Below are 14,628 nucleotides of genomic sequence, written 5' to 3'. Positions count from 1 at the left end.
TGTGTTGTGTTGGCACAGGCATCTGTGAAGGCTTCTCCAATAATTTCTGCTTGGGAATTGTAATCTTTGGCCAAAATAGTTAAAAGAATGTTCAACTGTTCACTTATATGGGGTGATATTAATGTATTTGCATTTAAGTTCTTCCATACCGTAAGTTAATTATTTGCATTTCTGTGATCATTTTATTATATGGTTTTTTCCATACAATAAGCATACAGTAGGGATTTTTTTAAGTAGTCTAGTCAATGTCTAATTTCCTTTGGATCTGTTGACTTTGTTTTCATCGGTAGCCATTTTAGTGCAGTCTTCCTCTGTCTCATATGTATTTCCTGTGTCCGTCCATTTACATAATGTCATCCTGATAGTCCTGTTTTCTTAGGCTGCTAAGCAGTGTTTTGATGGTGCGGTTGTACTGTACTTAATGTTCATATTTTTCTACATACTTGTCAAGTAATACTTCAGACACTACTGTGACCTTAATGGTTGTAACCTCTTGTGAAAATTACAGATGTAGTCAACCATTCTGAAATCTACTGCTAAGCTTTTTGAAAATTAAACCTATACACTGTATGTATTCTAGGTGTTTCACGTGGTCCCAGCCCTGTCAGCCTTGGAAACCAGGACACCTTGCCTGTTGCAGTAGCCCTTACTGAATCTGTTAACGCCTACTTTAAAGGAGCAGATCCCACAAAGTTAGTTAAATAGTGAATTGTTTTGAATGTAATAAGAAAACACACTGGTTTTAATATTTTTGGGGGAAAATGTATATTCATTAGAAGGGGGATTCAAAGGGGAATTTTTCCCCTGGTACAAGTGACAACAGTGGCTTATTGCTCTGTATTGGCCTGCATCCCACTAGGAGTTCATATATCCCTGCTTCGCAAAAATGTCTTCAGTGAGAACACTGGAGATGAGAAGGGTTTTTATCATAGTCAGGTAGGTGCTACATGTAAATTTGGGCAGCTAAAAGCACCTCGTTCCCCCTGTCACACCCCTTGCTATGATACTTAGGCCTTGCGTAAGCATAGTTGTGCCATGTTTTCAAAGCCTGAAAAATATCCACCAAGACTACTGTATGCTTAACCGGCTAAACGTTTTTCTTTACTTATTTCATCTGACTTCCAAGTTGAAAGTGATAGTACATTGTCACAGTGCCACATTACCCTCATTTGGAGTTAATTTTCCGTTTTTAATTCAATTCATCAGATTGTGGAAGTACAGTGGTTGCTTTAAAATTAGTATTACGACTAGGCAGTTAATGAGTTGCAATGAAACTAACGTTTTCATTCTCTTTCTAGATGTATTGTGAAGATTACTGGTGATATGACAGTATCATTCCCAAGTGGGATTATTAAAGTCTTCACCAGCAACCCATCTCCAGCTGTGCTCTGCTTCAGAGTAAAAAACACAAGCAAACTAGAGCAGATTCTTCCAAATGCACAACTTGTATACAGGTTTGTTTGGTTTGTAAAATGTTTTGTATGATTTGTAAAATGAGAGTTGTATATGTAAATCAGAATTCTCTACAGTCATAATTTGATTTCTAATTAATCTTGTTCAGGTCAGTTCTCTCCACTGCCACCATTAAAAATCTCAGTGATTACTGGACTTGAAACTTGTGCTAAGAATACCAGGGGCCATAAAAAATAGTTTGTAAATGTAGCTGTGTTTTTACATGCATTTTGTAAGTTATTTCTTTATACAGTAGTAACAATGGTAAGATTAAATGATGAAACAGTAGCCTTAAATGGAAAGTAAGTAGTAGGACCTACGCCTAATCTCATTTGTCACTTACTAGTGTATTTTTAAGCTGTATCATTTCTACAATAGATCAGATACATCATATAACTATATGTCTCAGGTGTGTAGGAGCAGCTTGGAAGAACTCTTAAGAAAAAAGGCAGCTGATTGAGTAGGATAGTTCTTGAAATCACAGCACTTGGAGATCTGTGCAAAAAATAATATAAAAGCTGTAAATATTTAGCAGAGATTGTTTTCAGCTGAGCAGTTTCTATATCATTTATTGGAGAAATTATACAAAAATGAGCTAAATGCTTTTAGATGCTACATTTTTTAAATTACTGAAATAATGAATCAAACCATATGTATCCATTCTTCGGTATTTAATTTCATTTTGATCATTCATACTTAATGTAATTAATGCTTCATACAAAATTAAATTTAATCATTTTTTGACATGACGGTTTGTAACTAAAATGTTAGCAGAGCTGTATCTGACAGTGAATTATACTGGGAAAAGTATATTTGTGAAAATGTCTAGCATTCTTCTCTTGAGTGCTGTAACACTTCACCTCTAACTAAAAAGGATGCATGTAATGGATATTTACGAAGTTAAAGCTGTATGGTAATAATTTGACTTTTCGTCATATACTGCAAAGGGTATCACTTCCTTGTTATTTCTAGAGATTAAAGTTTTTAATGAAAATTATATTTGTGGTGCTATCAGAATTTCTGATTTGAATTGCACTTGGTTGTGGAGCAGCAGAAAGATTCTACTACTGGTTTCATTTATTTAAATTGCGGAAGGCCTCTCTAGTGATAAGTAAGTGTTTGTTTATATATTTTACTGAAAATTGGAAATTCCATTAATCACAACAGTATATTGAGAACCAAATTCTAAGTAAGTTGGACAGACTACTGGTACACAAATCACTCTTCTAGGACATTCAACCCACTGCAGTCGTATTTTCTGTGTTCCAGGTGCTCACTGTCAGCTGTCACTCTGCAGGCACACTCTGCACCCCTCCTCAGGGATGGATGCAGTTCCTCACTGTATCCACAGGCATTAAGTGATTTGAATTCCGATTGTGAATCAGTTTTCTTAAATGCTTCATCCTTATTCAAAATGAACCTGATGAAACCAGAACTGAAAATATTCTTAATCTGTAGAACACCATGCTCCAATAGCTCCCAAACAGGATTTTGCTTCTGCAGTCATGTGTGCACTTACCTACTTACAGAAGTGACATAACAAATTGTTACTAAGATTGAATTGCAACTATAAGTAGCTGAGAAACAATCATTTATAATAATTTGAAAATCGTTTTTAATGGAAAATATTTTGAAAGCTCACACTCTCTACAAATATATGAAAATACATTAATACATACAGGACCAATCTTAATTCAGTGTAATTAGTGAAGCTATATCATAACCAAAGCCAATTAAGATTTTAGGATTTATTCAAAATTGGATTATGTTCCTTTTCAAATACCACTTTCATCCCCACCTCCCACACATCCTCATGGCACCTAATTGCATTAAAATTGAGTTTATTTCAATGTAAAATCCAAATTCAGCATTAACTCCATCTTGTGATACAGATCATCAGTGGAGGAAACTCTCTGCTCCACAACCTGGAAGGAGAATTTTTACCAGATAAAGCAAGCAGTTATTTGTTTTAGGTTTTAGAAAGGTACAATTATTTGTTATAAAGCATTAGAATAAATTCTTGCTTGAAATAGTGAAGGGGAGAGATCGAACCTTAATTTTCAGACATCCAAAATTCTAAAACTCAGTGTTGCCTTCTGGCTCTGCCTTTCTTTTTCTTTCTAGTGATCAGTCACAAAGTGACTCCAGTACTAAGGATTTTTGGATGAACATGCAAGCTATAACTGTCTACCTCAAGAAATTATCAGAGCAGAATCCATCTGCATCCTATTACAATGTGGATGTTTTAAAGTATCAGGTAAACACTTTTTTCCCTTTGGAATTTGTTAACGAACTCTGGCAGATTTGGTATCTACAGAGAAATTGAAAGAATTGCTCCTCCTGCTAGCATGCAGATGAACTGTCATCCCTCATGTAGACTGGCTCTGGGTATGTCATTGTTTAGAATGCATAGGCTCTGCCCAGGCTTAGTGCATTCCTGCTACGCTTCATGTCATTTCCTGGGATTCATGACCTGTTTCAGCTTGCTCACACTTCACTGCAATTCATGTGTGCAAGCTTCGAACACTGTTTCGTGAGGTATTTGTTAGCAAAGCCAAATTTTCCTTGAATTTAGGGGGTTTGGTGGAAGTTTGTTTGAGTTTGTAGTTGTACTGTCTTTGATTTTGTAATTGCCTAACTTCTGGATGCTGTAGCTGATGAATTGTAATATGTGAGAATGTATGGTGTTCTCATCTCTCACAATATGATGGAACATCTCATCCTGGAACACATTTACAGGCACACGAAGGACAAGAAGTGTAGAGTAGAGTAGTCCCATGGATTTATCAAGGGAAAGTCATGCTTCACCAACTGGATAAACTTTTATGGTGGAAATGACTGGCCTGATAGATGAAGGGAGAGCCGTGGATATTGTTTACTTAGACGTCAGGAAGGCTTTTGACACAGTCTCCCATAGCATCCTCATGGAGAAGCTGGTAGAGTGCAAGCTGGATGAGCAGACACCGAGGTTGACTGAAAGCTAGCTGAACAGCCAGGCCCAGAGGGTGATGGTCAGTGGCACGAAGTCTAGTTGGAGGCCAGTAACTAGCAATATACCCCAGTGGTCAATACTGAGTTTACAATCCGTTTAACATCTTCATTAATGATCTGGGTGATGGGGCAGAGTGTACCCTCAGCAAGTTTGCTGATGACAGTGAACCTCTAGATATACCAGAGGGTCATTCTGCCCTCCAGAGGGACCTCAACAGGCTGGACAAATGTCTGATGAGAACCTCATGAAGTTCAACAAGGGGAGGTGCACCTGGGGAGGAACAACCCCATGCACTGATATATGCTGGGGGCCACCAAGCTGGGAAAAAGCTTGGCAGAAGAGGACCTGGAGGTCCTGGAGAGGACACCATGTTGAACATCAGCCATCAATGTGCCCTTGTGGCCAGGGCAGCAAATGATCTCCTGGGCTGCATTAGGCAAAGAACTGCTAGTAGGTTAAGGGAGGTGAACCTTCCCCTCTACTCAATGCTGGTGAGGCCACACCAGGAGCACTGTGTACAATTCTGGGTTACCCATTGCAAAAGAGACATGGGCATACTGGAGAAAGTCCAGTAAAAGACCACAAAGATGATGAAGGGTCTGGAGCATCTCTCCCATGAGGAAAGGCTGAGAGAGCTGGGACTGTTCAGCCTGGAGAAAGGAAGGCTCGGGGGCATCTTACCAATAGATATACATTCCTGAAGGGAGGGTACATAGAATACAGAGCCAGGCTCTTTCCAGTGATGCCCAGTGACAGGACCAGAGGTGGTGGGCACAAACTGAAATACAGGAGGTTCCCTCTGAACATCAGGAAACACTTTTTTCCTGCGAGAGTGACTGAGCAATGGAACAGGTTGCCCAGAGGGATGGTGGAGTCTCCATCCTTGGAGATACTCAAAAGCCATCTGGTCATGGCCCTGGGCAGCTGGCTCTGAGTGGCCCTGCTTGAGCAGGGGAGTTAGACCAGACAACCACCATAGGTCCCTTCCAACCTCAAGTATTCTGTGAGATGATGTTCTGCCTGTCAATAAAAAATATTCATGAAAATTCAAGACACAGACTGACCTCAAAGGGAGAACAGGGGTTTGCTAGGCCTGCATTGAAGTGGTTGAACGTCTGAGACAACTGTCTACATCAAAAAACCAAAGAACCTGTCAGGCTAGTTATTAATACCATTGCAGTTTCCACATCTTCCCAATATAGTTTAAAATCTTGGCATACTGAATCTATAACAATAATAAGTACACAGAATTCCTGAGAAAGATGAAAGGAACAAAACATTCTTTGGACTGCAGAAATTAGGACTGTGGAAGAATTACAGCTATTTAAGATCTTTGCTGTTGGGGGAAATTGAGGCTTTGGTGTGCAGGAGCCCTGGCAGATAGAAAGGGTTCTGGGCTGCCAAGGAAAGGCACGGTGAGTCACCAGGACATAGAAGTTTCCACAAGTGGTCGAGGAAGGTGGTAGACATGCAGTGGGGCAGTAACATAAGCTTAGCTACAGAAGCAGCAGCATCCAGCTGTCCTGCAGCAGAAAAAAAATAATGCTTTGAATAGATAAGAATTATTTTGCTGGCTGCCTGTCCCATAATGACAGGTATTGCCCCCTGCTGCTGGTTGCTTGGGCAGCTGAGTTGGTATGGCACACAACTGCTAAGGATGAAGTCATTTTGGTGCAACCGTGCTTCTTGTGTGAGGCAGAACACAAGACTAAAACAAAATTATTTTGATTTACAAAAGCCAGAAAAGGAAGAAGCTTTGTGGGTCAGATGATGTTTAAACCTTTTCTTTAATTATTTTAATTTAAAATCAAAAGAACAGAAATTACTTTAGCCTGCAACAGTCTTTACAATTCGGTGATTAAGGACTCAGAGGTCAATTACTCTCTTGATCTTTTGCCAGGATTTAGATTTAGATTTAGATTCTGCCCAAAAGGGGAATATCTTAATTAAGCTGCTTTCAATGGTTTATTTTTTTACAGGTATCTTCAAATGGCATCCAGTCCACTCCCTTGAATCTTGCGACTTACTGGAAATGTAATGCTAGCACTACTGATGTGAGAGTGGATTATAAGTACAATCCAGAGTCTATGAATGTGCCTAGTATGCTGTCGAACGTCCAGGTTGTGGTACCAGTAGATGGAGGAGTAACAAACATGCAATCACTTCCACCTGCAAAATGGTAATATTAATACTTTTTATTATTTCAGATTCATGTCAGTGTATTCATTAGTATCATAGAGAGCCTGAAAAATTTCACTGGAAGAAACAGCTAACTTTTTTTGTCCTGACAAAATGTATACTCTCAGATATTTAGGACATTTTCTGGTCTGAAACAGGTCATGTACAGCCAATTCACATAAGCTAAAATTAAACAATATGCACCTATTCCAACTGTGTAATAACACAGCCTTTGTGAAATTTCCATCTTTTGGCCAATAGACAGCACAGACATCTTTATACAGTAATTTGAAACCAAAATCTCTTAATGGTTAAAAAACATTTGGGGTGTGTGTGTTTATAAATATAGCCATATATATGGATTATATAGAGTAAAAGAAATGCAGTTCTTAAAAAGATTGCTTGATTGTTCTAGCTTAAAAATAGTTTCTAATTGAAATGGTTTTAAAACAAACCTCAGTAACTGAGGAGCTCTTCATAAGCCAGGTAGCGTTGTCTCTCACTTCAAGTGTCATGCAGATTATTGTCTGACTAGCAGCTACCTGCACCACCTTCTAAGCCTGCATTTACAGTAGCACTTGAAAGCGAGACACAGAGATCGGGTAATTATGTTTCTACAAGTTAGTGAAAACAAGCAGAGGGTAGCAGGACTAGGCAGAGCACAACATCCGTGGAGCAAAAGGTGAGCAGAATTCAACCACTGCACCTGTGGTTTGGCAGCACATAGGTACTTGCCCAGCTGTAATGTAATTCCTGGACTGTTTATTTCCAAGAGGGTGTTTTTAATGTGAAGAGGGCAAAGAATACCAAGTTGAAGGAAACTAGGCTTTGTTAACCATGTTACTTATAGATCAGTTAACCTTATAAAGCAAGGTTCAGAAGGTAAATAAACCTGATATGTTTATCAAATAGGTTCTGATGTTTCTGGAGGCAATGCATTTAAATGTATTAATCGGACAAAGTAGTAATACAGTATCATTTTAAGTAGAAAAAAATCCTGGCACAACTGTGTCTTTCTTGACTTGGTATTTCAAAGGAGCAATACTTCTAACCAAGTCACCTTAAACTTATTCTGAGCAAGGGCATGTTCAGTATTCTGCCTGAACAACATGACTAGACTATTTGGTGAAGTTAGTCTCCTGGCCCAGGCTTCTTCCAGAAACCCCTCTGTAAAGAAGTCTGGGTGAGAGCAGGAACACTCACCCAGAACACGTATTGTTACTTAGGAAGACTCAAATCTTACTGACAGTTTCATTACGGATTCATCAGATTAAGGGACTTGAGCCCAGATTCTCTCTCTTTCACCTGGGTGACTACCCAAGGCCAGAATTTTGAGCCTGGAGAGCTGACCAATAAAAAAACAAAAAACCATGGGACATGTCATGTCCCAGGCAGCTCTAGTATTCCTATTGTGCTACTTGTTTGGTCTAGTAGACGGGGGTTTTGTTTTTTGAAAAATGTTTTACTTGACCTCCTGCAAATAACTTCTACCATCTGTGCTAAGTGTGTAAGCATTTCACTCCTGCTACAGTAATGCCAAAAACAATTTCAAACCTATCAGCACTTCGTGGTGCTCACAGCTCTTAAGTTGAACGCTTTACTTTGGTGGAACTGCTGCAAAGTATTCCAGGAGTTAAAATGCCCTTTCAGCTTAGAGGCTCGGGTGCTTGGTACCCTTTTTTGCCCCTTCACAGCATCAGAAGTTAGCTTAAACCCTGTGCCACTTACACCAACTAGTTTTACTAGAATGGAAATGGAATAAAATTCATGCTGCCAGGAGTCTCAGACAGGGGAGAGCAATCAACATCGTTCCCCCTCATACCATCATCATGAAGCATAAAGACATAGCTTTCAAACTGCGTCCAGGGCATTTGGCTTGTCCTTACCCTTTGAGACTACAGAGGATTGAGAGCAGCGGAGCCAGAGCTGGGTCATATGACAGTGTTAACTGTATAAAAAGGTGGTGTGTACTTCTGAGCTCTGCTGCTCTGGGGCAGTGCAGATGCACCCTTCCTTTTACCGTTTGCTTTGTATAGTTTTCCACAAACCTACTTTAAAACTGTAAAATGGTTTATAAACCTCCCTTTAGAGATGTCTGTAACATATCAGTGTAAATGTAGGGAAATAATATGCTAACACTGATGCTTATAACTAACCTACCATTCTCTTACAGGAACGCAGACCAGATGAAAGCATATTGGAAAATATCTAGCATTTCGGAGAAGTCTGAGAATGGAGGCAGGTTGCACTTTTGTTTTCTTGTACAGAAAAATTATAACAGTAAAAAGCTAATAATTTTAGCTCTACGCCCTCATGCCTGTTTACACATCTTCTTGGGCTGTATCCTGTTTACCAGTTCACCTTCTCAATTAATTTCCTCCTGAGAGGTTCCATTAACAGTGAGGTGTCAATCTATATATTTTTTTAATTAGCTATAAGGGGGAAAATAGTGAAGCCCCCTGCAAGTACTTAGTAGCTTTAGAATATAGTTTAGACTGGGTAGCACATTATTACATCAATACTATTTGGAAATGAGCAGCTTTTCAAAGGAAAATATGTTTAATATCTGTATTTCAATTGTCAGTGTGTGGAAAGACAAAGTAGAAAGAGGTAAGTGGAATAATTGGGGGGAAGAAAAAAAAAGATCCAGAAGTCCTGTGCTAAGATAGAATCCACAACAGATGAGTCTTGACCAACAGTTTGACAGTCTTTGTTTTGACCATATACAACTCCAGGAAAAAAATTGAATATACACACATCTGCTCAGAGAGGTAATTTATATATAATTTTGTAAGTTACCAATAGTTGTCCTCTGCCCAGCTGCCTTTCCCTGAGGTCCAGTTGATGTCACAGTCCTTACAGCCTCTTCAGGTGCAATGTTTTTCTGAAGCAGAAAAACAGGACCAAAGGGAGGCATCGCGTCGTCAAAGTGAAATGAAATCATGGTGTAAAGGAAAGGCCTTTAGCCCTGTTAAGAATTTAGTGAAGGGCATTACGAAAGCACAGATTTGCATGTAAATATGAGCGGTTTCATATAGAAGCCACAAACCTAGAAAGGGAAGACCTCGTCTATACTGGCAAAGCCTGTAAAGGTGTGGTAGTCATTCAAACAAAATCAGAGAATTTTATCTGACAGAGGTTGTTGCTGTAGTCTGGTGTACTTTGTTGTTCACCAACCTCACAGTTCTTTGCCATCTGTCTTCTTTATGAATACAATAGGGATAGCCTTTCCCCCGCCCCCTTTCCAAACTGTGAAGCCTCTTTTAAAAGAAAAAAAATCATACTAAAACACAGATGCAGCCAGATGAAGATCTACTGTACACCTGCAGAGCAGTATAAAATGGGCTGCCAGCTTTGTGGATTGCATCTGATGTGTGTTCAGTAGACTTGTACATATACCACTGCTTCTGCACTATTCCCTCTCTTCCCACCGTCTTTCTTCACCTTTTCTTTGGATATAAACACACAGTACTCACAATTCAGTGTTTAAGAGGAAGTAATACTATGCTGGTCTTACAGAAACAAAGGAAGAAGCTGCACAAGCACTGTTAATATTAGGACAAATGTTTTGAAGTTGTCTTTATTCTGGTATATGAGCTGGTGAAGTGCTTTGGGTTTTTTTATGGTCCAACACATTATGTGAGCCATCAGTTGCAGACAGAACAAACTTTCAGTGCACTTGAATATATGAGTTTACATGCTTGCAGTGGAAAGAAGTTCCAACTTACCCAAACTATGACAGACCTACTGACGAAATGGACCTTAAGCCGAATTTATCAAGAACAAGCCATTGCATAAAACAATTTCATTCATAAAATCCTGCTTTTACCCCAGTAACATTTCAGTTACTAACTTTCCTTATCATTTAGCAGTTCATATTGACTAGGAATAGCAAGTTGTTTTAAAGAAGTAAAAATACTTTACTTTCATTATTCCATTATTATTTAAATCTCATTTTTCCCAGCATATTTTGCAAGAACAAGAAAAGAGTTGTTAAAGAACTAGAAGAAGAGACTAGTAACAATGTTGTGGGTTTTTTAAATGCCTAGCTTTTACTACAGAAATGTACTTAAAGTAATTTTGAACTATTGCTGCTTTATAAAAGCATCAAAGCACTGTCAAAGACACTTCAGCACTGTCTCTGAAAAATCAACTGAAATTTGTGGGAAAAGTATTTAATCAGACCTTGTCTTTATTGGAAAAACAAGCATTTCTTTCCTTTTGGTACTTCACGGCACAGCAGCATTTCTTCCAATGGTTTTGTTCATGTACATTCATCCAGACAGATCGTGACAACATCTAAATATTCTGATGCACTTTCAAATCTGCTAATGAAAAGTACTACATACAAGATAGGTGGTATTAAGTACTTAGAGACCAGCAAGCATAAATGATGTTTATAGCAACCAATCAGATATTTCAAGTAATAAGAGATTACTAGGCTGTCTGATACACACATTCCATATAATCTTGCAGAAATGTGTATCGTTGTCTATAAATAATTCACTAGTCATTGTCTTAAAGAGAGTATTGGAAAAAAAGAGACTTATACTCTCATCTGTCTTGAAAATTGATGTAGGGCTGCTGCTAGGAATAGGTCTCAAAGGACACCACGTTACTTTCACTTTTTATTACTAAAAAATTTGGGAGACCATCTTGTTCTTGCAAAACAACCAGCTTTTCAGTTTTGTTCTTTTTGTAGGTTCTGGATCCCTCAGGGCGAAATTTGAACTTTCAGAAGGACCTAGTAAACCAGCAACACTTGCAGTGCAATTCATTAGTGAAGGAAGCACCCTTTCAGGAGTGGATGTAGAGCTCGTAGGCACTGGCTACCGGCTTTCCCTCCTGAAGAAGAGATTTGCCACTGGTAAGACACTGTCATGCTTAAATATTCAAATGAATAATATACATTCTATAGTGTTAAATTATAAAATACAAAAACTGTTAAATGATGTATAAATAGTTACTTTTCATTAAAACACGGCTGAAAATGGTTTTATAGGTTTTTTGTTTTTCCATAGTTAGTCAAGCTGCTCCCAGGAAAATACTGACTGCAAAAAACCTGCCTTTATTTTTCAGGACGGTATATGGCAGACTGCTGATGTACCTGTGAAAGTCATTGGATCAAAGGAGTGCAAGAGCTCACTCTGCCCTCTATACTTTTCAAACACTATTTTAACATGCATTAATTTTCTCAAAATGTTGACCTACTTTGAGGCTGAACTACAGAACAGAAAATGCACTTTTAAAAGTCATTTTGCAAACTTTATTCCTTTATAATAGCACTGAAGTTAACTTCAACACTGTCTGTAAATGAACAACTGCAATATTTGGGGAAATTTGTTGAAACCTTAGTAAATTTATATAGACGAAGTCAAAATAGTAATCCATAGTTGTAATGAAAGTATGAAATTGTATGTTATACTGTAAACAAGAAACCTAAAAATGTAGGAGAGCAAGTAAGAAATATTTGAGCTTTCCATAAGTAATATTCATTTTTCAGATTTTTTAACTGCCAGTTTTTAAAAAAAGCAGAGCATAGGTAGTCTCATGTAGTTCTTCTGTCCACTCATGCCACAAAGCCAGCTTACAGATGTATAAAAGAAATGTAACTTGATGCCTGTGTATCATATATTATTAACATGTAAGTTGTTCTATAAAGGGGATTTTTCTGAAGTGCAATGTGTTACAAAATTGCAAGACAGCAGAGATTTACTTCTGCAGTAAGTACATTTTATGGGCGTTGTGATTGTTTGAATTAATGCTGTAGATTTAATTTATTTTTATATTAATTGCATAACATTTGTGCCTTTAAAAAAAAGCCTGTGCCTATTCAATTTGTTACTCACATGCCTCACTTCCTTTTTCAAAGTTTGGCTCTTCATCAAGAAAGCACGGTGTTTGTATAATACACACAACTATAAAAATTCCTTTGACTAGGATTTATATAGAAGGCAGATTTGCAAAAACTGGAGATTGTTTTAAAAGAGGTTTAAAATACTGGATTACTTCCTCATGGGGTAATTGCAATAAATGCGGCTGTAACAGAGGGAGATGCATCATGCAGGACTCTGAAACTTTGAGACAGAACTTTAACATCACCAAAGATGAGAATCCTGAAAAATCACTGAAGATGGTAAAAGCAAACTTTTAAAAGCAAACAGCATTTCCCTTCACTTTGACTGCAAGTCTTTGGACTCTGAGCGCTTTTGGGGTTGTGTGATGTGAATGTAAACATAGTACTTTGGGAGGAATAGCATTTTAGAAGGGTATTTTATGGCAGGTACTGCCATTTCTATTAGTTTAAATCTTTTCTGTAACCACCAATTTTAGTATTTGTATTGTCATCTAATCTGCTTGCCACTGCCTAAGCACAGGGGAGTGACACATTAGTAACATTTTTTAAGGCAAGTCACTAATTTAGAAAATACTCTATGTATTCGTATTATAAAGTGTTTTTTCAATGCTGAAATCAAAAGTATTGGGGCAAATTAATTCAATCACCTGCATGTGGGAATTTTATATGACCATTCTGAATACCAATATCTATTTCAAATTCTTTATTAAAACAATAAAATGTGCTTGAACTAATTCATGCAAAACCAGTAATGAATTGGACTGCTGAAGATTTACAATAAATTAAGCTTTGTAGAGGCTACCTAAATTCTAATGTATACTACACACTTGTGCAGACAAGAGTTCCACTGTTAGCACTAAGCACATACTGTACTGTAGATTTGATTGGAAGAGCATATTTGGCTCCTCATTTGCTAATCTTATTGAATGGTAAACTCCTAACTCATAAAATGGTACAGTCTTTTTACTGGAATCATAATTGTAATCTGCTTTGCAATCAAACTGTGTTTAACATGACAATATTTTATTAATGAAAACCCAAACCTGTATTGCTATTTTTAATCAAGAATTAATTTCATTTCTAAGTTAAATGAAGTAGTTATGTTTCAGCACTTTTAAACTAGTCTTCATTCAGGTGATTATACATACATATGCATTGGGTGCAGGTTACAATTTTGAAGCCATACAAGTTTATATAGACTTTTTGTAAAGAAATTCAAAAACAATGTAAAAATTACATCTAGCTATCTGATACAAAAAAGAAAAAAACATGTTGCAAGCTGGTTCTTGCTTCTGTATACAGCAATATCCATTGTAGCTTCTTCCTAAGAAAATTAATTTGTAAACACAACTCTAAAGGATCTGAATTTTTATGAATTGTTGCTACGTCAGACTGTAAATTAGAGCATACAAGTTTATCTTACAAAAATTGTAAATACTTCTGATTTTTCATAAAATGTAAATTTTAAAAAAATTTGCACCCATAATAAACATGTAATATATAATTTAAATACTGATTTATATTGCCTATACTTTTGCAGTTAGTCCCACAGAGCTTCTAAGCAATAAGATAATAGAACAAAACTATGCCTGTGTTGAATATTTTAAGTGTTAATTGATAAGTGATAGAGATAGCATACAAATTTTTTTATATTTAAAAAAAAAACACCACAGAGAAGGTGAGTGGAAAAATTACTTCTGAAATGAGTTGCATCTTTACTAAACTGGAATGCCTGAGATGTCTACAATGGTTTATGTCTTTACTAAATTGATATGCTTAACTAATAACTTAGATTACGCAAAACTGGAGATTTTTCTGATAAACGTATCCAGACTTTGTAGACCTGAACTGCTCACTGTAAATAGTGCTATCAAATGCTGCGCATTCCCTAACGTCCTTAATAAGCCTCTGTTTTGTTGAGGGCGCAGGAAAAAAATCAGTGGCAAGATTAAAGTAATACTTTCCGATGTCTTATGTTCCACCAGTCAAAAGTAGACTCTTTAAGTACTACTGCAGGAGTCTGATAATAGTCCTCCTAAGTTGTGAGCACAGAAACAGAAGCTGAAACTGAACAAATGCATTTGAATCTGCTCCTTTCCTACTAATCTCACAGCCTGTGTCATGTTAGTAAGTGATGACCTATTAAACT

At 37.4% G+C, this 14,628-nt stretch overlaps 1 protein-coding gene across 5 annotated transcripts in view; it reads left to right on the top strand.

Annotated features, from left to right (window-relative positions):
• The window catches only part of FCHO2 (FCH and mu domain containing endocytic adaptor 2), a 104,237-nt gene extending 90,248 nt beyond the window's left edge, over positions 1-13,989 (top strand). For all 5 annotated transcript variants that reach the window (XM_064439076.1, XM_064439075.1, XM_064439073.1 and 2 more), the window contains 7 exons: positions 581-692; positions 1,299-1,454; positions 3,577-3,709; positions 6,424-6,623; positions 8,796-8,860; positions 11,325-11,489; positions 11,702-13,989. In XM_064439076.1, coding sequence (XP_064295146.1) covers positions 581-692; positions 1,299-1,454; positions 3,577-3,709; positions 6,424-6,623; positions 8,796-8,860; positions 11,325-11,489; positions 11,702-11,724 — 854 coding nt within the window. In that variant the 3' untranslated portion in view covers positions 11,725-13,989. The remainder of the gene's footprint in view (positions 1-580; positions 693-1,298; positions 1,455-3,576; positions 3,710-6,423; positions 6,624-8,795; positions 8,861-11,324; positions 11,490-11,701) is intronic.
• Positions 13,990-14,628: the final 639 nt, after the last annotated feature.

The sequence above is a fragment of the Phalacrocorax carbo genome, chromosome Z (assembly GCF_963921805.1).
Source record: "Phalacrocorax carbo chromosome Z, bPhaCar2.1, whole genome shotgun sequence".
NCBI lineage: Eukaryota > Metazoa > Chordata > Aves > Suliformes > Phalacrocoracidae > Phalacrocorax > Phalacrocorax carbo.
The sequence above is the reverse complement of the archived record's forward strand: the minus strand, read 5'-3'. Positions and strand labels throughout refer to the sequence as shown.